The 25,952-nt window shown below is 43.1% G+C and overlaps 1 protein-coding gene across 2 annotated transcripts; it reads right to left on the bottom strand.

Annotated features, from left to right (window-relative positions):
• Positions 1-1,202: 1,202 nt before the first annotated feature.
• On the bottom strand, positions 1,203-25,952 carry LOC141765144 (constitutive coactivator of PPAR-gamma-like protein 1). Of its 2 annotated transcripts, XM_074631164.1 has the most exons (17): positions 25,276-25,952; positions 21,980-22,226; positions 21,812-21,894; positions 19,747-19,875; positions 17,558-17,648; positions 16,666-16,757; positions 16,343-16,587; positions 13,329-13,416; positions 13,029-13,250; positions 12,667-12,838; positions 11,277-11,526; positions 10,991-11,105; positions 8,627-8,836; positions 5,679-5,865; positions 5,312-5,450; positions 5,135-5,231; positions 1,203-3,354 (listed from the first exon to the last, which is right to left on the bottom strand). In XM_074631164.1, the coding sequence occupies exons 1-17, from the start codon at positions 25,726-25,728 to the stop codon at positions 3,022-3,024; spliced, it is 3,153 nt and encodes a 1,050-aa protein (XP_074487265.1). In that variant the 5' UTR covers positions 25,729-25,952; the 3' UTR covers positions 1,203-3,021. The 2 variants fall into 2 exon arrangements, with proteins under 2 accessions (XP_074487265.1, XP_074487353.1); XM_074631252.1 differs by lacking the exons at positions 1,203-3,354; positions 5,135-5,231; positions 5,312-5,450; positions 5,679-5,865; positions 10,991-11,105 and having other exon boundaries at positions 8,659-8,836.

The raw sequence follows: 25,952 nt of genomic DNA, 5'->3' as shown, positions 1-25,952 counted from the left end.
TCCTTACAAGTTGGACATCATTGCGAAGGTCAATAAACAGGCTTTCCAACGATGTAAAATACAATGACCATTAGCATTGTAACAACAGAGAAATAATCCACCAAACACAAGTTTCCAAACTTTGTTTTTCCAGTATATATATATATGTATATATATGTATACATATATATATACATATATGTCAGTTTAAATTTTTTAATTGACTTAATTTGCACTTTTTCTTTTGCTGATATAGGCAAATGTTAATTATAATTATGATAAAAATCTTAGGTTGAACTAAGTAATGTCATGGTATATTTATCTCTTATTTTATTTATTTTTAAACATGTTCTCAAACATTTAACAAATAAGTCAAAACAAAACAAAATGAACAATACATATAGCAAATCATTTTTATATTTTATTCTGTTCTTATAATTGATTTTAGATTTTTTTTAATATGTTGCTTATGTAATATCAGCTTGTACCTTTTTTATGTGTAAATAAATAAAATCTAAATCTAAAATTTTAAACGTGTAATATACAAATTCTCATAAACAATATCAAGACATATAACTCAAACAACTGCCCCAATGCTACCCCAAAAATAAATAAAATTATATAAATCTAAATAAGTACATTAAAAATAAATAAATAAAATTATATAAATCAGTATAAGTACATTCAAATAAATAAATTGAATTATATAAATCAGTATAAGTACATTAAAATAAAGAAAATAAGTAAATTAAAAGAAAATAAAAAAAATTGAAAAAGAAAATTATATTAAAAGATAATTTAAATTCAATCAGATCCATGAACAACAAAGCATGCCACTTTAAAACGAGTGTGTTAGCGATATCCTACATTTTTAACCATCCTCACGGCTCTCTATTTGTAGTATTAATGAGTATTAATGTGTCTCAGTACGCCTCCACACAGTAATTCAGATACCGAGTGTCTGTCTTAGCCGGTCTTTAAGATCAGAGGATCAACTTTTCCGTTTGCACGACGCAAAAAAAAAACCTTAAAAGCCGTCATTTCAGTTCATAATGTGACCCGTTTGCATTTAGAGCAGATTTGCTCACTCTACTGCTTTTAATAAATGAATGCAGGAATTTAAATATGCAGAAAGTCAGTCAGCGAGCAGGGAGAAGGTGAAATATTAATGCTTACATGCTGTTACAGCACGACGAGGGATAAATAAACAAACGACCAACAACTTGTACTAAAAGAATATAGTTTTATTAAGCATAGCCTTCAAAATACACCACGCCACAATCCATCAATATTCAATCAAACCCAACAGCAGTTCATTCTCTTACAATCTGTGAGTTAGGAAGAAACTCTCATCAACGTACACCGAAGGAAACCTATTCAGCTCTGGCGGCAGGGGGGGGGGGATACACCGTTTATCTCAGGAGTCAGGGGTCAGAGGTCAGCAACCTTTACTATCAAAAAAAAAAAAAATCTGTCTGGAGCCGCAAAACATGTGATCATTCTGATGAAGGTAACGCAGTTTATAGTCTAAGTATATAGTATATAAGTCTAATGCAGTGAGGGCCAAAGAGACAATGTACTACGGAGTATTAGGGCCACATTGAGGGAAAAACATCTGAGATTTACAGAATAAAGTCACAATATTACAAGAAAAAAAGTCGTAATATTACGAGAATAAAGTCATAACTTTACGAGAAAAAAAGAAAAATAACATGTAAAATTACTACTTTATAATATTATGACTTTATTCTCATGTTACGACTTTTTTCTCATAATATTATGACTATTCTTGTAATATTATTGCTTTATTTTCGTAATATTATAACTTTATTCTCATAATATTATGACTTTATTCTCGTAATATTATAATAATAATAATAATACATTTTATTTAGTGGCGCCTTTCTGGACACCCAAGGACACCTTACAAAAATCAGTTAAAACATTGACAGATAAAATAATCTAAAAACAACATTATGACTTTATTCTCGAAATCTCAGGTTTATTTTTTTCCCTCAATGTGGCCCTAATACTCCGTCGTACTGTCGTACCATAGACCTACAACAATGATAAATAAAAATGAAAATGTAAACAAAGAAACAGTTTTTAAAACTCCTCAGGGAGCCACTGGAGAGGAGCTAAAGAGCCTCAGGTTGCTGACCGCTGGTTTATCTGATCTCTAATGAACGTCAGAATGTTAAATGTTAAATTGTGGTGTAGTAATAAAAGTGAAAACAACACTAAAGTCTCAGAGTTGATTACAGGCTGACGGCTAATCGGAAGGTCGAGCTCGTTGCCTTCAGCTACAGAAAGAGGTGATTTTCATTAAAGCTTTTTATGTGATTTTCTTTTGACTAATGCAGAAAAACAGCAGACAGAACAATACTGTGTGAATACACTATTATTAATTCAAAGTGGGGTAGATAACGTCAAGGTCAGAACAAATCAAACAGTTAACACCTTTTTATGGGCCGTCGCTGATGTTAAGCCGCTCGTTTAAAGTCACTCGTAAAGATGGAAGAAAAAGGACGACATGCATAATAACTACACACCTGTTGGACCTGTGAACCATGCAGAAGGTTTCTGTTGAAGCGGTTAACACGTCTGACTCCAGTTGAGCATCAGTTTGATCTTTTTGCGTCTGATTTTTAGAGACGTTTCTTTAAACGTTACAGCTAAATGAGTTCAGCTCCTCTGAACCGACGGACAGAGTCGCTTCAATAAAACACAAAGTGGTTGCATTTCCTCGTTACACCGTTTGGCGTTCGTTAAGCAGACAACACAAAATTGACAACGGTACTATGGTGACGTAGCATCAACCTATAAGAACTCAAATTAATAAAGCTTCTCGGAGCTTTAATATTCTACTGAAAAAGAAAACGTATCATCCTCATAACCATGTTGGTGACGGAGTGAACGACTCCTTAAACTATCTTGTGTGTTTACTGAGAGGGATTTCATCTTTATGTGACTCTCTGGAGGCGTTCAGATCTCTTAACCCGGCTCTACCTTTCATCCTTCACCCTCTCTAGAAAAATAACATTACTCTTCTTGTTTGAAGACGGCGGCGGCCTCCAGACCTTCGTCTCTGTGGCAGCCGCCGTCTACGTTTAGTGCATTTAAGTGAGCGTTAGAGTTGTTGCACGTCTTGGAGTCGCTGCTAAAGGCACTTTCAGGTTGGATGAGAGCCCCGCGGTCCCCTTTGTCTCCATTCAGCCGGTCCAGCTCTTTGTCCTCCTCCACGCCGTTCTCCGCGGTCGAGCCGTCGTCGAGCGGGACCGGGGAAGACTTCGTCTCCTCAGGTTTGGGCTTCTTTCTCTCCTTCTCCTCCGCATCATGTGCAGACGTATGAGCCGGCTTATGAGCGGGTTTACTCTGGAGGACAGGACAGACACAAAGGATGTTAATCTGATGCCAAAGACAGCGACTGTGACCGTTCTTCTTTCACCCATTTGTGCCCGAAGTGTTCCCTGGGCTTCCCTGAGCTCGAACGTGAAGATATTTTCAAAGTCAGTCAAACCGTTTGGCTGAAAAAGTGAGTTGTTTTTTTATAACATTATATCTAGTATTTGGGCACATGATGGGTCTACGCTTTTTGCAATAGACTCCGTTATATTTTAGGAAACAACAGTCTTTTGTGCCTAAATACTAAATATAGCATGATAAGAAATGTCTGTATGTATCTCAGAAACTACAAGGAGCACAATCAAGTATTTGGTATCTATGAACTCATAACAAGTTGAATATCAAAGATGTGCACACATGTGCAGTCAAAAATCCTGACTTTGTTCATTTAAATCATGTGCAACATGGAGAAAATACAGATGAGGGCTGAGAGTCCTGGTAAGGACCAAAAAGACTGGAGAGCCATTATGGAGTTAATTATCAGTAGAATAGACGGGTATTAACCAGCACAGAGACGAGCTGAGGGAACGTTTAGTTCCCACTCATCCAGCGCTGAATGCTCCAACGATGGTTAGAGATTCTGCTGTTGCTCTGTGATTAAACAGTGAAAAGAGCAACAGCTGTGTTTAGAACTCTGTGAAGGAACATTCAGTCTACGTTGAAGCATCGTAAGAGGTGCTAGGTTGTTTTCCAGTTTTTTAAGGAACTTACATTTCACCTATAGTCTTAGTCCATATGTCCTTTGACGCATTCAATTTAAAGTTCCAACATTGTAAGCTTAAAGGCAAAGTCTGAAATGATCACCCGACAACCGCCAAATGCGGGTAAATTGTTGTCAATGGCGGGTAAAATCATCAGGACAACCGCCACTTTGGCAGACAGGGAAAACACTAGTGATGGGAATAGAAAACCGTAGTTGTCCGCTTTCTTGGCATCTCATGCCTCCGTGACTATCGATTCCTATTATTGATGTTATCATGTTTCAGTTTGATTGGGACCGGAGACACGGGGGAGAGGAAAAGAAGTGCTCAACAGCGTGGTGCTACTAAACCTGAGGGGGTGCGCCCTATTTGTTCCTTGATAAAGCGACACTGAACAACAAACCTGTGTTTAAATCAGCAGCAGGAGAGTTAGTAACGTTAGTTGTTGGCAGCCGTTAGCAGCACAGTCCTGACTGGATAAATAACGGAGCTACTAACGTTAATGGAGGTGCCATTGAGTTATTATTATGAGGCGTTCAAAGTTGTCTCAGGAAAAATCGGGTGATGGTAAATTACAACGTCATCATGATGTGTTCAAATGTAATCTCGTAAAATGGAGTTTTTGGTTTAACTTCATAACAACTTACCAAGATTTTTTAATCAAAGCAAATACTCATAATCATTTGAATTGTGTGTTTTTATGCAAATAACCACTATAGATGACGATAAAGTACAGTACAGTACTGTGGACACTACCCTCCCTCCACGGTGTGATTCGAACACTGTAATTTACCGTGTATATAATGTTTTTTATGTAAAATATATCAAACATTAAATGATATTTCTCACAGAAGCTTCAAATATTTTAAAAATATTTCTTAAAATATATATAAAATATAGTTATTAAAGTATTCCTTTAATGTGATTTGTTGTTGAGGTTCTCCAGGCCAGTGGGGTTTAAACACGTCTGCCCTTCAAACTCATTTAGTCCTGAGAACAACTGTTGGTGAGACAGTGATGACAGAGTGATTCATCATTTCATCACTCACCAGGAAGACTACCTGACTCTTGAAGGCTCGAGCCTGGAACCTTCCTCCCCGACCGAACGTCCTGATGACGGGCGTGGAGATCACTCCTCTGGGACGACTGCACAACACAGAAACCACGTTTAGTTTACACAGAGATAATAACAATAGAGTACATCTCATGTTCTTCTCTGTACTCACCCACTGTTGGGTCCACCGACGGACACCACCTGGACGGGGAAGCCTCCTCTTCCTCGGCAGCGTCGAGTCCCGGCCCACTGACCCACCACGGTGCCGGCTATCTCCAGCTTCCCGCCCTGCGAGGAGATTCCTTCAAGTGCTGGTTGGAGGAGGACAAAACAAGAAGTGTTAATCTGAGCAGCTGAATCCACGATGGGTACTGATCCAGTTCACATCCTGGTCCCTGGTCTACCACACAAATACTATTCACATCCTGGTCCCTGGTCTACGACACAAATACTATTCACATCCTGGTCCCTGGTCTAGAACACAAATACTCTTCACATCCTGGTCCCTGGTCTATCTGAAGAGCAGTAAGTGAACCCACCAGGCATCCCTCTGAATCTCCCCTGAGGAGGCATCATGGGGTGCGGCGGGGGGTAGAAGGAGCCAGCGAGGGGGTAGAAAGGCATCCCGTGAGGCGGCGGCGGCAGGGGGGGGAACGGAGGCCGAGTGAAGTTGAGACCTTCCAGGATGCTCTGACGCATCTTCTCCACTTTGGCAACCAGCTCAGCCTGAAGACAAACACGTCACGACGTTAACGTCTGGTCGTCTTCAAGACACATTATGACCATCAACAGACGAGAGATACTTCCTGTTGTTCCTCCTCTTCTTACTCGGCCCAAAATATGAAAAAGAATAATTGCACAATTGGTGGTGGTATGATAATCCTACGACGCCGCGTTGGGCCCTTTGTAGATAAAAAAAATATTACGGCACCGGGGCAGGTGGGTAATATTCCAAGACCAGGAGAAGGCGGGTCCATCGGAGTTATTTTCTGTTTTTCTTTTCAAATAACGCCCACTCAGCCGTTAGCATAAAGCAGTGACTTAGGTTAGCATAGTAGACTAATTAATAAGGTTCTGAATAACGTGAACGATAGCACGAGCTGAGTCAACGTTAGCTGTGATCAGTTTGGGTACGGAGTATTTGAAGCGGTGTTGTATGTATACTCTCGTGTTCTGAACGGTCTTTTAGCTCGTAGAAAGTCCTCTTTACTAAGAGACGTTATTTAGTATGAAGGGTTTGTTCTGTACATGAAGAACAAAACGCTGTCCAACGGTTCAACCAGACGGACGACAGGAAGAGCAGAAAGAGACAAAGATCTCTCTGTCTAGGGATGCTAGTTTAGAAAAAGGTTCTTAACCGATAAGCGACCCTCGTTAACCGATTATTAACCGTTAACCGACAAGATGTGTGCCTCGCATGCAGCGGTGCACCAGCTGCAGGAGCACAACAGACAACCAGTTCACCGTCCGGGAGCGTTAACTTAGCAGCTACGATGCTGCGTGTAGTGTCGCGGACATGCAGACACATTCCCAGTAAAAGTCTCCACCGCACATTTAGTTTAGTTTAGCAGGTTGTCAGCTGTGTGTCTGCCCGGTGAAACGATACTCTGTCTGCCCGGAGGAACGATACTCTGTCTGCCCGGATTCGAGTTACCGACAGGCAGTGTGTGTGTTGTTGTTGGCGTTCTAGCTGTGAACGTAGGTGTAGCAGACAGTGTGTGGTGGTGTAGGTGTAGCAGACAGTGTGTGGTGGTGTAGGTGTAGCAGACAGTGTGTGGTGGTGTAGGTGTAGCAGACAGTGTGTTGGTGGTGGTGGTGTAGGTGTAGCAGACAGTGTGTTGGTGGTGGTGGTGTAGGTGTAGCAGACAGTGTGTTGGTGGTGGTGGTGTAGGTGTAGCAGACAGTGTGTTGGTGGTGGTGGTGTAGGTGTAGCAGACAGTGTGTTGGTGGTGGTGGTGTAGGTGTAGCAGACAGTGTGTGGTGGTGTAGGTGTAGCAGACAGTGTGTTGGTGGTGGTGGTGGTGTAGGTGTAGCAGACAGTGTGTTGGTGGTGGTGGTGTAGGTGTAGCAGACAGTGTGTTGGTGGTGGTGGTGTAGGTGTAGCAGACAGTGTGTTGGTGGTGGTGGTGTAGGTGTAGCAGACAGTGTGTTGGTGGTGGTGGTGTAGGTGTAGCAGACAGTGTGTTGGTGGTGGTGGTGTAGGTGTAGCAGACAGTGTGTTGGTGGTGGTGGTGTAGGTGTAGCAGACAGTGTGTTGGTGGTGGTGGTGTAGGTGTAGCAGACAGTGTGTGTACAGTTTATTAGTCGGTGAATAAATGCTACGAGGCTACAACTCCTCCGCTCAAAGCGAGCTATAGACGGGAGCCAACTTCCTGTATCTGTAACGCCGGCTCAGACTCTCTGACGAGTTTTTCTCAGCTTTTTAATTCATTATTAACATTTCTTTTAACCGTTTTAACCGATAGCGTTAATCGGTTAAAATGCTAAATGTCGGTTAACGGTTGAACGGTTAATTATTAACATCCATATCTCTGAGCAACAGTTGAATAAGGATAGAAGAAATCAGCAGTTATTGGTAAAAAGAAACTGGAAGCTGTGTGCAGATTTAAACAGGTGCAGGTCCCCGTCACAATAATGCAGCCTAGAACGAGCTGGAATTATTCGTTCCTGAGACACGTGTTCACTAGAATGGGTCGACGGACAACCAGAAAGGCGCGGAGGCATAAAAAAGAATTTGAACAACTAAGGATGTTACTGTGGTGTCTTCCTGATTTTAGCAGCTTTTCTCTCATCAACTTCTCACAGAACTTTATCTGAATTTATAATTAATCTATAAAAGCCTCTCACCGTCTCCTGAGCTGCAGTACCACTCTCCGCCTGAACTGTTACTGATGCACCAACGGGGGGCGCTGTTTTACAAATAAAAGCCTTAAAAATGTTTGTTTTTTATCAATTTATTTGTTTATCTAATTTATTATTATTATTACTTTTTTCTTTTTGTATTATTATTATTATTATTATTGTTTTTTAAATTTTATTTCAATTATGAATGCTGATGTTTTATCTGGTGTACTTATTGTTTGTTTCTAAGCTCAACTACTTAAAAACTGGTTTATAAACTATTGTAATTACAAACTGTAAATTACATTGCATTATTGCAAGTTTAAAATAAATAAATAAATAAAAACGCGGTTTAATGAGTGATATCTGGTTGCAAATATAAAGTTAACAATCAAAGAAATCCCATAAACTCAAGTATAAGGGACATCAGTTTTTTAATTAATACATTTTAACATATTTAAAATATGTTCCATCATTTATTATTTCATTACTTTTCCTGATGTTTTAGATTTTGGCCCTGGTATCGTTTCAGCATCGTAGCGAGATATTTAGGCGGGGTATCGTATCAAAGTTATGATTTTGGCGTCACTAAGTCGGAGCGTGTTTTGCTGACTCGTGCGTGCAGTGGCGTAGATGATGATGTTACCTGACCATCACAGAGGTCAATGAGCTGGGCCTTCTCCCTGTTGGCCCTGATGAGTTTACTCTGAAGCAGCTTGCCGTCAAAGTACATCCAGGGACAGCAGTGCTCCCACGGGATCGGCTGTCCGCACGCGTCGTTGGCGAACAGCGCCATGTCCACGCCGCTCATGAACAGAGCCGCTAGCTGGACTCCTCGAGGGTCCAGGTTGTCGATCTGCAGAAGAGAAAACATCCAGAAATGTCAAGACGTAAAGACGGTATAGTGTTCCTCTAGCAGCCTCCACTGAGCTCATTCACATTAATGAAGTGCAAAGCAAAGCACAGAGCAAGCGGAAGCAGCCCATTCACTCCCCGGCTACTCATCCAGCAGACGCTACCTGGACGATGTGGCACAGCGAAGAGCAGACAGGCCGACACACAGACAGACCACGAGGACCAAAGCGAACAGCTGGTGTGGATGGTTTACGTCAACAACAGAAGGCCAAATGAGAGGAGAGCTCGGTCGGAGACATGGAGTTGATAAAACCATCCACACGCGACACGAGAACCCCTCAAAGCATCTCTTTAGTGCAAAGCTACGGCTTCAGGAACAACGTGCTCGTACAAAACGGCGTTTTGTCGAGGACGTTGTTTGGTTTGCAGAATATGAGGAGTGTCCAGAGAAACACAACAACATGAACTCTAACAGGAGTCAATACTCGCAATCAAAGTGACGTTTAGAGCTGTTAAAGGGAGAGTTCAGGTGTTTCTCAGTGGGGTTGTATGAGCTTCTTCTCCATAGTCAGTGTGTTACCTACAGTAGATGATCGGCACGCCTCCAGTTTAGAGAAACAGACAGGAGTTAATGCACAGGAGTAAAGTAATGTCCTGCTGTGGACGGGGGGCAGCAGCTAAATGTATTCTAGACACCTAAAAGAATCAAAATCAGTTTAAGTGTACGCTATATTTAGAATATTTTCACCGCGTTACCTCGCCGTCAGACAGAGATACAGTCTGTGTTTCTGACGGGGAACTGAAGCTGTTATCTATGCTCTCTTCAGAGCCACCAGACTCCATTGAAAAAAACAGTAATTTTCCCTCTCAGATCAGAGGAGCTGCTGGTCTACCACTGCCTCCATCAGGTAGTTAGTTTGTGTTATTGTGTGACTTTGATGAATCTGAACTAACTAAAGTCACACAATAACACAAACTAACTAAGTGATCAAAGCAGCGGTCAAATTACAGTTTTTTTTTAATGGAGTCTGGCTTTGGTGAGATGGATACAACAGCTTTGGTTCCCCGTCGGAATGGCGAAGTAAAGCAGTGAAATTATTCTAGATATACAATTAAAGCTTCAGTAGTCAAAAATCCCATAATAACCTTTCAGCATATTGTAATTCAAGTGTTCTGAGCGATAACTAGACTTCTGCTCCTCCTCATGGCTCTGTTTTCAGGCTTTAGAACATCTAGCCCGTGACGGGAGACTTTGACCAATCAGAGGTCATTTCAGAGAGAGAGAGCGTTTCTATTGGCTGTGCTCCGGTCATGTGGCGGCGGCGTCACAAACGTTCTCATTTTACAGCTAAACCGTGCACTACAAGATGATTCTGAGAACATGTGAGGAGAGAAATAGACATTAACGTAACAGAATATTGATTCATATTTGATCAGCGCTGCCTAGTTTCACCGTTTGGTCAGAGTTCAGAGTGATTGACAGCCGGCTCTCAGAGACGGCTGCTGGACAGCAGACCTCAGATCAGCTCTTACTGCTTGTTTTCCTACGGTCTGGGAAATCTTGCAGATGCCGTTAGGAGCATCGGAGGACACCGGAGGACACGATGTTTTTCAGGTTACATGTTTCATGTACTACTGTCACGATATAGCGTTAATCATATTGGTCCGATCTCACCCCCTGCTGCTTTAAACTGATATTGATTGGTTTAGGTGTCCACATCAGTACATTACTTTACTCCCGTGCAGTAACTCCTGTCTGTTTCTCTAAACTGGAGGCATGCCGACCGTCATTTACTGTAGGTAATACACTGACTATGGAGAAGAACATCTACTGTAGGTAATACACTGACTATGAAGAAGAACATCTACTGTAGGTAATACACTGACTATGAAGAAGAACATCTACTGTAGGTAACACACTGACTATGGAGAAGAACATCTACTGTAGGTAATACACTGACTATGGAGAAGAACATCTACTGTAGGTAATACACTGACTATGGAGAAGAAGCTCATACAACCCCACTGAGAAACACCTGAACTATCCCTTTAAACACACACAGACCAATTGGATGTCAGGTTACGGCCGGGACATTGATGACGTGGTGTTGCGTTTGATCAGCCACTCCTCATATCATAAACACTACACAGTCACCTTCAGTTCCTGCAGCTGGTCAGGCTCATAAAGTTTAGGAGAAAGTGCTTGGGCTAGGAAAGCGTCAAGTTCGTTACGACGCAAAATTCTTACTCCCGGCCAATGTAACATAAACCTGAAGCAAAACACAGAAAGTCAACAGTGTTACAAATAAATCCTCACTCCCTTTATATGCACTTCATTTTCTGTAGTTTTGGTTGTAGTGGAACACAAATGCACAGGAGAACCGAACAGACATGTCACCAGGTGTAACACAGTACAGCTCACATGTTGTCCGTCTACTCACCGCAGCACGCAGCAGAGCACCATGAGGGGCGTGGGCACGTTGGCGGGGTTCAGCATGGCCGGCGTGTCGGAGCGCATGCAGGCCAGGAAGGCTCTCATCCTGCGGTTCTTGTCCTCGGCGGCCTTCCCCAGCCACAGCTTCTTGAGGTTGGGACAGGTCCACTCCCTGAAGGGCAGAGCCTCCACCAGCTCTGGAGTGTGGGGAGACTTCCCTTTGTAGGCGGCCCACTCTTTGACCAGGACCTGAGTGTCTGGAGGACGACAGGGGACACAGAGATCAGGCAGAGCTGCTCCGTTACGGATACAAATATAATTATTTAACATGGTTAGTCATTGACTTTGGAAACATCGTACATTTATTAATCTTAAAGAAAAAAAGTATTTAACAGTAGATTTTCTTGAACTTTAAATTTAATTCAACTGAAAAACAAAACAAACAAACATTAAAAAAAATCAGATAAATTAGAAGTATTTATAGAACCCTACTTTTTCTTTTGAGTGTTTTCCTACTTTTAGACTAGTCGACTATGGAGGAGGAACCTGTCAATATAAAAAATAAATGAGTAAATAAATAAATGTCACTAAATGCAGCAAAAATATAAAAAATAAATGTAGCCATTAATTAATTGATAATAAAGTGACAGAAATTGATATTTCTGTTTTAATTTGCTTTTTCTTTGTATTAATTCCCTTATTTATTTACTCTTCTGTTTAATTTTCCTTTTTTATTTATCTATGTATTTATTTTATTATATTTTAAATGTATTTATTTATACATTTTGGAATTTATTTTTTTAAAAGAATGAAAGGAAAGAAGTTTTGGGAAATAAATACAGGGTGAAATGCAAAGGGAAAAATAAATAAATAAATATATAAATAAATAAATAAATGCAGAAATAAATAAATACATTTAAAAATAAATTCAAAAATAAATAAATACATTTAAAATGTAATAAAAAATAAATACATAAATAGATAAATAAAAGGGAAAATTAAAGAGAATAGTAAATACATAAGGGAATTAATACAAAGAAAGATAAATTAAAAAAAGAAAATTAAAACAGAAATATAAATTTATGTCACATTTCATCAATTAATTAATGGCTACATTTATGTTTAATATAATTTTTGCATTACCTGTAACCATTTAACCTATTCAAGGTTGCGGGTATTGGGCGAAGGCGGGGTACCCCCTGACCAGGTCGCCAGACTATCACAGGGCTGCTATATTTAATGACATATTTATTTAATTTATTGAGTTATTTATTTATTTAGTTCTGATTTTGGCAGGTTCTGTCCTCCGTAGTCGACTAGTCTATTTAAACTCTAAAAGCCTCCGTGCAGGATGTGATACAGCGACATAAAAAGAGCTTTCTGAGCACAGGACTCACATTCAGGGAGGCAGTTCTTCCTCATGGCGAGTCTCTCAGCCTTCTTCCTGGCCTCGGCCAGGCTGAAGAGAACTCCGTAAACATACTGACGGATCGGCCGGAACAGCTGCACCGCTGAAGGCAGGTCTTTGTTAGCTTCGTCTTCGATGGTGACGGAGAGCTTAATCTCTCCCTGCAAAGACACACCGTTAACCTAAACGCTGCACAACGCCACAGATACATACTTCACATTCCACTCGCCGTCTGTGTTTACCGAGCATCACTCGGACTAGACGTGTGAATACCGGAGCTTTCTTTAGTTTTACGTGCACACGAATAAGATAAAAAGACAGAAGGAGTGCAGGTGAGTCCAACCCGCTGACCTTGGTGAGAGCGTGGTAGATGTACGGGTACATGAGGCCCTTCCCGTGTCTGTGCTCGGCCACCCGGAGGACCTCGGGGGCCACGGCGGGGAGGGGCGGGATGGTGATGTCCATGTGGTTCCTGGTGGGCATGGAGAGCAGCGAGGGGATCTGGGCGTTCAGGCCGTGGAGGCCTCGGGCCTGTGACCCCGGGATCACGGCGGGGGTCACAAAGAGGTCGGCCTGAGGACAGACGGGGACACTTTAGTTATCTGGAGAGGTTTCTGATCAGGTTTTGAGAGTTCCTGATGTTTCACTCACCTGTGTTTGGTCCGCCAGGTCTCCTCCCTCTGGTGGGTCTGCAGTAGGTCCGTTTTTCTCCCATCCTCCCTTGTGGTCACTAACATGACTAAAGAAACAGACATATGACTCAGTTTAATAAAGACAAACCATTGATCACCTTTAAATAAAATACAACTATGCAAAATTAGAACAGCCTAAAGTCAGATATCTTTCCTTCCACAGGTGGAAACCAACATTAATGTCATGTAATGCACCACGAGACCAGAAGAATAGAAACCTCTGTTGAGCACCGTGTTGCATCTGTGGATGTAGCTTCACACTTGAGCCACAAATGAGGAGTCATAGACCCGGTTCACACCTGGCACTAAGATGCGTTCTCAGCGATCCGATCACAAGTGGACAGCTCTAAGTACAGATGTGAATGAACTCAAGACGCATTGAGATCAGATCTTTCAGACCACATTCAGAGGTGGTCTGGGCCTCACATGACCTCATTCTGTTAGCAGTGTGTAGTGAATGTGTCCTGGGACACATTAAGGACCGCTACTCATCTGATGTCCAGCTGGGATCCGCGGGATCACCGCGCCCCTCAGGTGAGCAGACAGGCAGACACGGCGCTTGTCGTCATGGAAACGGCCTCTGTGCTCTACTGTATCCTGTCGGTACATCTGTATTTTATTAAACTATATCTTGTTTATAGGCTACATATCTACAGACTATCAGACCGGGAACAGGAAGGTCATTATTATCATTCTGTCGGAGATGTGTCGCTGTTTGTGTTCCGCTGCGTTGCGCGGAGCTGACACCCGACAGCAACATAAAAGACAGCGTTTATGGAATTAACAAGCTGACTGGCGTGCGAGTCAGTCACACTATGACGAGCACAAATTAAACGCCGGTAGCGGGAAGACCAGCTATGGAGAGAGTTGTGTACAAGATGAGGAAGGCGTGTCGGCGTTGCTCCACCGATGCAGGGTCAGTGAATGGAAACACATCCAACATGCTAACGTTCATTCGACGGCATCAGCCAGATGTGCCGATCATCAGGACGAGGAAAAAGAAACCAGAATCAAGAGCACAAGAGACGCTCCTCAGTTTGACAGCCTGTTGGGACCTGAACTGGATTTATTCAAGTCTCTCACCAAAAACTACATTTTACAGGTTTATATTTGAGCACATCATGATAACGTTAGAAATGACCATCACCCGATACTTACATCATAATGTAAATCAGTGTTACCTCCCGTGTTGAAATCAGCAGGGCGAGAGCTAGTTAACGTTAGCTGTTAGCAGCCGCTGGGCAGCACAGTACTGCATGGAGCTAACCGTTAACGTCAACCAGCTCTCGCCCTGCTGATTACAACACAGATCTGTTGTTCACTATGTCGAATTATCAGGGAAAAAGATACGGTGGACGTGTCGATGGTAAGTTTACTGCTTCCTGAATCCATTATCTATTGTCTCCGGAACGGCGTTAGTCTGCAGTACGGCAGAACACTGGCATGAACGGTCAAAAACTGTACTGTCATGTTTACAGAATCTTGACATCGACATGGTACCACTGAATGAACTGTAACTGTGAGCGAATTAGTTCCAGGTAAAGCAGGGATAATGTGTTGTCTGTTTAAACAGAGTAAAACAGACGTAACTAGAATGTCCCTCGGAGAGCGCAGACCTCCGCCAAGATACGTAACTTTAAAACCAGATCACAGCTCCCAGCTGGCGGTACCGTGAGCTGGTCGGCTTGTTATTACCACGGAGGCGGATGCCTCTCTCATTCAGCAGCCTTGTTATGTCTGTAGAACGTTACACTATGCTGTCTCTCATCCCGTCTGCTACCGCTTTGATCTTTCTCACCGCGGATGGCCAGCAGCTCCACACATCCACACACGTATGTCTCTGCTCTCAGAAGGAGGCGAGGTCACGCCTCATCAGCTACACTGCGCATGTGTTATACCCTGAGGTCTTAATGCTCACGATCCGGATCACCACCAAAATCGAAAATTGTGCCACACCCCACCCCTCCAAAATATTTCATTCACATCCACCGCAGACTTTTGGAGTAAACCTGCTAACAGACAAACAAACCAACAAACAAACAAACCAACGCTGGTGTAAACATAACCTCCTTCCTCGGCCTTGACGGAGGTAATAAAGCAGCTTCTATAGACTGAAAGCACGCTAAAACATTCCCCTGTACTTCACCATACATTTGTGGAAAAGACGAGGTATGACTACCTGTGTGACTACCTGTGTGACTACCTGTGTGACTACCTGTGTGACTACCTGTGTGACTACCGGTGTGACTACCGGTGTGACTACCTGTGTTACTACCTGTGTGACTACCGGTGTGACTACCTGTGTGACTACCTGTGTGACTACCTGTGTGACTACCGGTGTGACTACCGGTGTGACTACCTGTGTTACTACCGGTGTGACTACCGGTGTGACTACCTGTGTGACTACCTGTGTGACTACCGGTGTGACTACCGGTGTGACTACCTGTGTGACTACCTGTGTGACTACCGGTGTGACTACCGGTGTGACTACCGGTGTGACTACCGGTGTGACTACCGGTGTGACTACCTGTGTGACTACCTGTGTGACTACCTGTGTGACTACCGGTGTGACTACCTGTGTGACTACCGGTGTGACTACCTGTGTGACTACCTGTGTGACTACCGGTGTGTGACTACCGGTGTGACTACCGGTGTGACTACCTGTGTGACTACCAGTGTGACTACCTGTGTGACTACCTGTGTGACTACCGGTGTGTGACTACCGGTGTGTGACTACCTGTGTGACTACCTGTGTGTGACTACCTGTGTGACTACCAGTGTGACTACCTGTGTGACTACCTGTGTGACTACCGGTGTGTGACTACCGGTGTGTGACTACCTGTGTGACTACCTGTGTGTGACTACCTGTGTGACTACCGGTGTGACTACCTGTGTGACTACCTGTGTGAAGGTGTAAGGAGCTTCACCGTGACCAGAGACGGTAACAGAGAGTGAGAGTTGAGCTGAACTCACTTGGCAGTTGTGCCGGAGCTCTCGTCGTTCTCCGAGGAGGAGGAGGTGGAGGTGGAGGAGGCGTTGAAGAAAGCAGCCTCTGTGTGGTTGGGGCCCGGGTTGATGGGAGAGGACCTCTCGTACAGCGGCGTGTGCTTCCCTTCTGGAGGAATGTTGCTGAAGCTGTTCTGATGCGAGAGGCCCTTCTCCACCGAGTCCAGAGCTGGGCTGCGCTCCACCAGAGGATCCGGGTACGAGAGCTGGACCTGCAGACGGAGAGGAGGAACATGAAGCTGAACCACCTGCAGTACGTTACCGTCGAGCTCAGTGTGTTTCAGTCTTACCCCGGCAGGCTTTACAGGCAGCGGCACCTGAGGAATGTTGAGCGTTCTGGGAAACGGCGCTGCAGCAGAAACTCCCGCTGGTTTTGGTCTGACTATGAAACAGAGACACAACAAATATCAGTATAGAGACTCCAAAGTCTAGCTGTTCCAGATGCAGGACTAAAACCTTTAGTGAGGCAGCTTTTAGCCATTATGCTCCAGACTGCTGGAACCTGCTGCCTGAGGATGTGAGAGCTGCTGCAACCTGAAAACCTACTTATTCAGCCAGACCTTTGATTAAGAACTGTTATCATTTAATTCATTTATTTTATTGCATTTAAGTTGTATACATTTATTCTATTTTATTGCTATTTTATTAATCACTTATTTAAATTGTATTTAAGTTGTATACATTTATTCTATATTATTATTATTGTATTAATCACTTATTTAATTGTATTTAAGTTGCATAAATTGAATCTATTTTATTGTTGTTTTATTAATCACTTATTCAATTAAATTAATTTCTGTCACATTCACACATTTTCACTTAGTTATAGCAGGAAAAGAACAGGTTTCTGGCACCAGAAAGCCACAACTGAATGAATGAGTAAGAAAGATAGATATAGATATAGATATAGATATATATATACTACTATTCACTGTAGTCTTTTTATATGAGCATGACCATCAGTCTAAAGACACTTTTCCAAAGAAAATGAAGCATGTGATCTGATATTTCTGTCTTTGTTTCTCATCTCTAACATTTATCTAACACGTGGTTCTACCCAGGTTAATGAAGACCTAATCTGACCCCCTGCAGCTGCTCTAAATAGACTAAAGAGACTAAAGCTGCTGATTCAACACCAATAATAGTATTATTTAACCTCAAGACATAAAGACAGGAACCCACCTAACTGTGGAGGGAAGGGAGGCGGTCTGCTGGTCACTGAGTAATAATCCACCGCCTTCTTGAAGCGGACCACTTTGTCATCGGTGCACGTCTAAAAGAAAAACATTAAATATGATGAATACACAACAAAGAGCAGTCAGAGGATACCACAGAAGAAAAACATTAAATATGATGAATACACAACACAGAGCAGTCAGAGGACACCACAGAAGAAGAAAAACTCAGTTTTAATCCCTCGTCATTTATCTCTTTATATGTCAGATATGTCGTCAAATCTATATCAGAGTATTTTTACATCAAATGTTTTACATTCATATATATATATATATATATATTTTATATATATATATATATATATATATATAAAATATATATATATATATATACTTTATATATATATATATATATATTTTAAAATGTGTGTATATATATATTTTTATTTTTTTATATATATATATATATATATATATATATATATTTTATATATATATATATATATACACACATTTTAAAATATATATATATATATAAAGTATATATATATATATATATATTTTTTTTTTAAACAATGCTTCCCAAAGCCCAACAAAGATGCCAAACACATGCCAGTGGAGCTGCACAATTAATCTAATATTAATCGCGATCAGGATTTGGGCTTCCCACAATTAAATGAACCTGATCAACTGCGATATTGACGTGTAAAATGTGCGTTCTGCTCATAAACAAATGAGTAATATTCTGTATATTACTCATTTTGCCCGTCTCAACAGAGAGCAGACGGGTAAAACGTGAAACGTGAACCTTATTTTAAGTCTTATTAGGAAAGAAGCACAACATGGAAGTAAAAGCGGCGCTCCGTTTATTTATACGTGAAAGTGCAATAAAATATGTTGTCCCTAAAAATCAATGAATAATTGATCAAAATAATTGTGATTAATCATTTTGGATTTAATCGTGCAGCCCTGCATGCCAGAATAAAACCTCTCACTGCTCAGTTACATGTCTGATGGGAATAATAACACAGGATGTGTTGTTGGAACTGTTTTTAGGATGAAAGAGAAAACAAATCTATTGATTCGTTTTAGGTAGTTAAAGTACAAATGAGAAGAGGAAATGATGACTCTGCTATAATGCGTGATTAATACACCCTGAACAGTGTGATCAGTTCTTCCTGTCTGTGGCAACACGTCTCTCACTTCCACTATTCACTACGAGTGCTGACTAAGACCAAGAGGAGAGCAACCTCACGCCTGTTTTAAAGTCTTTACGCTTCTTACCTCGGTTAGTTCTCGTATTGATTTTACAGTTCTTTTATTAGTTTATAATAAGGCACTACGTGGCCGTGCACCAGACCACGATCCTCCGCTTCTTCTCTTCTAGTTTAAACCTTCAGAGGAGCTGGAGATATTAATATTTCAAATGTAAACTAAAAACCCATCTTTTATGTAGTGGTTTATAATTTTATGGTTTATACTTATTTTATTTATCATCGTCATTATAGTGTTAATTTTACTCTATTTTGTTTAATTTAACATTTTATTGCTAATCGTTATTATTTATTTTATTAAAATGTCATTATTTTAAAACAATCTGATTATTTTGTGTAGTTTCATCATTTTTATTTTTTTATTTCCTTGTATTTTATTTGATCTTTTATTATCTTAAATACCTATATTTTATTGCTTTCTTATTCATTGAACTGTTATCTTGGTTGTTTTGGGGCATTAGTCTCTAAATCCATATTGAACATTCTATATTTTTGTCAGTCGTCTGTCCAGCACTTTGACGTGTTTGAAAGGTGCTATATGAATAAAGTTTGATTGATTGATAAAATGACTGAGGAAGCAAAAATGCAGCTACTCAAAAATAAACCTTCTATTGTAGACGGTTGAATTTATATTTCATACCAAACGGTACATAATGAAGCAGAATGGGTCATAACTCAACAGCTTTCATTTCATCAATATCTTTAAAAAATGAAGCTTCATAGCAGCACTTTAAAAAACAAGATCAACAAAAATGTAAAAGCTAAATGTTAATATGTTAATCCGAGCTGTGACGAGGTTTCTTCATCTGGTTGAATCTTAATGTTTCAGTGTTTGAATGTGATTCCTTCATTGTGTGATCAGTCTGCTTTAAATCCACTCCTCCAGACACCAAACACATCGGCGCCGCTCTGCGTTTCATACCTGTGAATGCTTGAAGATGTCCTTGGCGACGGCCTCCAGGTCGGCGATGTCGGGGATGTTGCGGACGTAGTCGGCCACGGCTTTGATTACGACATCACAGGGGGGGAGCACCAGCTGGTGGGCGCGCACCTGATCAACGATAACACACGTTTAGACGGAGCTCCTGAGGCCATCCTACATTCACATTATGCTAGCTTTCCAACATCGTCCACCCTACCTTTAAGTAGGCATCACATACAAACAGGTGTAATGCATTATCAACTATTATTACACGGCTGTGTTGAATACTTGATTCTGATTGGTCAATCATGGCGTTCTGCGGTCTATAATTGCCAGACCGTTGCTATGTATAACAGACCGTTGCTTCGTATAGCAGACCGTTGCTATTTATAGCAGACCGTTGCTACATATAACAGACTGTCGCTATGTATAACAGACCGTTGCTACGTATAGCAGACCGTTGCTATGTATAACAGACCGTTGCTACGTATAGCAGACTGTTGCTATGTATAACAGACCGTTGCTACGCATAGCAGACCGTTGCTACGCATAGCAGACCGTTGCTACGCATAGCAGACCGTTGCTACGTATAGCAGACCGTTGCTACGTATAGCAGACCGTTGCTTCGTATAGCAGACCGTTGCTTCGTATAGCAGACCGTTGCTTCGTATAACAGACCGTTGCTACGTATAGCAGACTGTTGCTATGTATAACAGACCGTTGCTACGTATAGCAGACCGTTGCTACGTATAGCAGACCGTTGCTTCGTATAGCAGACCGTTGCTTCGTATAGCAGACCGTTGCTACGTATAACAGACCGTTGCTACGTATAACAGACCGTTGCTACGTATAGCAGACCGTTGCTATGTATAACAGACCGTTGCTACGTATAGCAGACTGTTGCTACGTATAACAGACCGTTGCTACGTATAGCAGACTGTTGCTATGTATAACAGACTGTTGCTATGTATAACAGACCGTTGCTACGTATAGCAGACTGTTGCTATGTATAACAGACCGTTGCTACGTATAGCAGACTGTTGCTATGTATAGCAGACTGTTGCTATGTATAACAGACTGTTGCTACGTATAACAGACCGTTGCTACGTATAACAGACCGTTGCTACGTATAACGTATAACAGACCGTTGCTACGTATAACAGACCGTTGCTACGTATAACAGACCGTTGCTACGTATAACAGACCGTGATAAAAACACATTTTTCTTTGCTGAAGATGAGATTTTATGTCCCAGGTTGAATACCGACTACACAGCAACCAATAAAGTGACATTTACGTCCTGTAAATGTGAATATGCATCAGTTTGGTGATCTTTTAAAATATATTTATTCATACATTAGTCGTCTTTTTCACATTCCTTTGGTTATTTTTAAACTCCATGCCATTTTAAGGTTAACATGACGATATAATCCATGATATATTTATATTTTTTATTACTTTTAAACCAGTAAAGAAAGCAGTAAAGTGTGATGAGTCAGTGTGGTGGGTAGTTGAGCCTCAGTCGGCTGCTCATGTGAACCAGACGGCGTTCTGTTGAATCACAGCGTGTCATCTGAAGACTAACAGCTGAACCGTTTAAACACTAAAGCCCCGAAACTGTCCGACGCTGCTGTCGTACAACTGTTTGACTCAACCGTTCACCGACACATGAACGGCCTATTACTGTAACCTGTATTACATATACGGTCACGCATGAACATTTAGCCAAATCACATCAGTACGTCCTGCTTGGTGGCAGCTGGTGGTCGAGCTTTGGCAAAACAGCACGACAACTAAAAGTCTCCTTTTCCAGAAAGATCCTAAAACAGTTTCAGATTGATCAGTTGTCCAACGAGCAGTTTTATGCTATCTCCCCCTAAAGACCTCCTGTACCCCCCTAAAGACCCACTGGACCTCCCTAAACAGACTAAAATGGGTTCAGTGGTATGTATTAACAGTGTATTAACAGTGTATTAACAGTGTATTAACAGTGGTATGTATTAACAGTGTATTAACAGTGGTATGTATTAACAGTCCTGTGATGACAGGAGAAAGAACTCTTTACCTTCAGAGATGCTAACGGATGCTCTGGACCCAGCAGGCTCCAGTGGAAGGCAGCCAGGTCTTCATCAGGCAGTATGTGGTTCCCTAGAAAACAGCACCAGTCGTGTTAGTCCACCTCATTTAAACCATCTCTACTTCCATCATCTACATCGGGTCCCGACCCACCGACCTAAAAGAGACGCGAAGATGACGAAGCGGTTTGGGTTGAGGTCGAGCTGCCGGGCCACTTCGTGCATCAGGTACTGGCTGGTGGTGAGGCTCTTGCCGTTGCGGCTCAGTTTGAGGGCGTGGGCGCTGAAGTAGAACGGGATGTTGCACAGAGCGTAGTCCGAGTCGTAGGCCAGCAGGCCGTGGAAGCCGTTCTCCCGGCACAAGGCCATCACCTCCAGGTGGTGGTCCTCCATGCTCTGGACAACCTGAGGAGAGGCGGAGACCAGAGAGAAACTAGCTTCAGAGGGTTGAGCCTCAGAAGATATTCAGTTTACCGTCACAGAGGAGGAAAGAAACCAGAACATATTCACATTTAAGAAGCTGCAATCAGTTTGTAACATTTTTTTTTAAATGGATTATCTAAATATTTGGCGATTCATTTTTCACCATTTTCTGACATTTTATAGACAACTAATGGATTAATGGAGGAAATAACTGACTGATTAAAGCTTCAGTAGGCAGTATATATATATATATACACACATATACATATATATATATATATATATATATATACACATACATATATATATATATATATATATATATATATATATATATATATATATATATATATATATACACATACATATATATATATATATATATATATATATATATATATATATATATATACACATACATATATATATATATATATATATATATATATATATATATATATATATACACATACATATATATATATATATATATATATATATATATATATATATATATACACATACATATATATATATATATATATATATATATATATATATATATACACATACATATATATATATATATATATATATATATATATATATATATATATATATACACATACATATATATATATATATATATATATATATTTAGCATCATTGAGCAAAACATTCCATAATAACCTTTCAGCATATTGTAATTCAAGTGTTCCAAGAGAAAACTAGAGTAAGATCTAGCCGTGATGACGGGAGACTTTGACCAATCACAGGTCATTCAACGGAGGCAGCTGTCAATCAATCGGGAACTCCGATCAAACGGTCAAACTAGACAAATCTGAATCAATACTCTGTTACGTTAATGTCTATTTCTCTCCTCAGATGTTCTCAGAATCATCTTGTAGTGCACGGTTTAGCTGTGAGATGAGAGGCTGAGCTCCGGCTGGTGGGCGGTGCTTAGTATTTCCTCAACTGATCTCAACATGGCTGCCGGGTCACTAACTTTCTCATGTTACAGCTAAACCGCATTTTATTATCGTACACTCAACTCCCCAGATCCCAAATGTGATGGAGGGTGATGGAGGGGGATGATGGAGGTGGTGAAGGTGGTGATGGAGGTGGTGATGGAGGTGATGGAGGTGGTGATGGAGGTGATGGAGGTGGTGAAGGTGGTGATGGAGGTGATGGAGGTGGTGAAGGTGGTGATGAGGTGGTGAAGGTGGTGATGGAGGTGGTGAAGGTGGTGATGGAGGTGGTGATGGAGGTGATGGAGGTGGTGATGGAGGTGATGGAGGTGGTGAAGGTGGTGATGGAGGTGATGGAGGTGGTGAAGGTGGTGATGAGGTGGTGAAGGTGGTGATGGAGGTGGTGAAGGTGGTGATGGAGGTGGTGATGGAGGTGATGGAGGTGGTGAAGGTGGTGATGGAGGTGATGAGGTGGTGATGGAGGTGGTGATGGAGGTGGTGGAGGTGGTGATGGAGGTGGTGAAGGTGGTGATGGAGGTGATGAGGTGGTGATGGAGGTGATGGAGGTGATGAGGTGGTGATGGAGGTGATGGAGGTGATGGAGGGGGTGATGGAGGTGATGAGGTGGTGATGGAGGTGGTGATGGAGGTGGATGGTGATGGAGGATGATGGAGAGGGATGGAGGTGGATGGTGATGGTGATGGAGGGTGATGGAGGTGGTGGAGGTGATGGAGGTGGTGATGGTGGTGATGGAGGTGATGAGGTGGTGATGGAGGTGATGGAGGGGGTGATGGAGGTGATGATGGAGGTGATGGAGGTGGTGAGGTGGTGATGGAGGTGATGGAGGGGGTGATGGAGGTGATGAGGTGGTGATGGAGGTGGTGATGGAGGTGATGGAGGTGGTGAAGGTGGTGATGGAGGTGATGAGGTGGTGATGGAGGTGATGGAGGGGGTGATGGAGGTGATGAGGGGGTGATGGAGGTGATGGAGGGGGTGATGGAGGTGATGAGGTGGTGATGGAGGTGGTGATGGAGGTGGATGGTGATGGAGAGGGATGGAGGTGATGGAGGTGGATGGTGATGGTGATGGAGGGTGATGGAGGTGGTGGAGGTGATGGAGGTGGTGAGGTGGTGATGGAGGTGATGGAGGGGGTGATGGAGGTGATGAGGTGGTGATGGAGGTGGTGATGGAGGTGATGGAGGGGGTGATGGAGGTGATGGAGGGGGTGATGGAGGTGATGGAGGGGGTGATGGAGGTGATGAGGTGGTGATGGAGGTGATGGAGGGGGTGATGGAGGTGATGGAGGGGGTGATGGAGGTGATGAGGTGGTGATGGAGGTGATGGAGGGGGTGATGGAGGTGATGAGGTGGTGATGGAGGTGATGAGGTGGTGATGGAGGTGATGGAGGGGGTGATGGAGGTGATGAGGTGGTGATGGAGGTGGAGGGTGATGGAGGATGATGGAGGTGGATGGTGATGGAGGTGGTGGAGGGGGATGGAGGTGGATGGTGATGGTGATGGAGGGTGATGGAGGTGGTGGAGGTGGAGGGTGATGGGGGTGATGGAGGTGGAGGGAGATGGGGGGTGATGGAGGGGGATGAAGGTTATCAGTGGAGAGATGGAGGACAGCTAGCAGCCTCCATCAGGCTCCTGGAGGCTGATGGAGGCTGCTAGCGGCTCCATCAGCCTCCAGCAGCCTCGAGCCTGATGGAGGCTGATGGAGCCTGATGGAGGCTGCTGGAGGCTGATGGAGCCTGATGGAGGCTGCTGGAGGCTGATGGAGCCTGATGGAGGCTGCTGGAGGCTGATGGAGCCTGATGGAGGCTGCTGGAGCCTGATGGAGGCTGCTGGAGGCTGATGGAGCCTGATGGAGGCTGCTGGAGGCTGATGGAGCCTGATGGAGGCTGCTGGAGGCTGATGGAGCCTGATGGAGGCTGCTGGAGCCTGATGGAGGCTGCTGGAGGCTGATGGAGCCTGATGGAGGCTGCTGGAGGCTGATGGAGCCTGATGGAGGCTGCTGGAGGCTGATGCAGGCTCCATCAGGCCGGTGTGTTTTGTACTCACCCCGACGCGGAACCGGAGCAGTGCCAGGCGGATGCAGTGGGCCATGCAGACCGGAGGCAGGAACCAGACTTTGGGTGGAGGAGTGCCCTTGTTCTGGAGGTGGCTGATGATCTGCTGGGCGGTCTGCCGCTCCGTCACCTGCCGCTTCACCCACTCGTGCAGCCGGCCTTTCTCCAGCGCTCCGTTGAAGCAGACCAGCAGCTGGATGTTGCCGGCGTAGCAGGCCTTGGACAGCGCGGACAGGTAGCCCAGCATGTGGTTCCACTGGCCGCCGCTGACCCAGTCCGTGTAGAAGCCTCCGTACAGCCGGTGCAGGCAGTTCTCCGCGTCCACCAGCAGCCGCAGCGGGCTGTGAGGAGCTCTCTGCCGGCGGGCCAGCTGCTGCAGCTCCACCGGAACCACGCAGCCCGGCAGCTGCTTCTCGATGAACTCCTGGAAGCCCTGGACGCCCATCAGGAGGAGGAGGAGGACGGTGGACCGGAGAACCGGGAGGTACCGGAGCAGAGTGAACCGGAGGCTCGGTGCTGACAGCCGGCCGGTAGAGGAGGACACTACCGGAGGAGGAATAATCTATGGAGGAACCTGTAGAGCTGCTAGTTAAACATCGTCAGTAGTTGTTGTTGTTGGGTTCATGGCTGCCGGCTGCGGCCATGTGTCGGTTAACGGAACCATCAGAG

The sequence above is a fragment of the Sebastes fasciatus genome, chromosome 1 (genome assembly GCF_043250625.1).
Source record: "Sebastes fasciatus isolate fSebFas1 chromosome 1, fSebFas1.pri, whole genome shotgun sequence".
Taxonomy (NCBI): Eukaryota; Metazoa; Chordata; class Actinopteri; order Perciformes; family Sebastidae; genus Sebastes; species Sebastes fasciatus.
The sequence above is the reverse complement of the archived record's forward strand: the minus strand, read 5'-3'. Positions and strand labels throughout refer to the sequence as shown.

Bases quoted from the DNA above. Each gene is read 5' to 3' on its own strand.
- LOC141765144 (XM_074631164.1), bottom strand. From the start codon at position 25,728: ATGGGCGTCCAGGGCTTCCAGGAGTTCATCGAGAAGCAGCTGCCGGGC. The intron at 13,251-13,328 runs GTGAGTGAAACA...GTCTGTCCTCAG, and splicing joins ACCTGGCGGACCAAACACAG to GCCGACCTCTTTGTGACCCC. The intron at 11,527-12,666 runs GTGAGTCCTGTG...GTCGTCCTCCAG, and splicing joins GAAGAACTGCCTCCCTGAAT to ACACTCAGGTCCTGGTCAAA.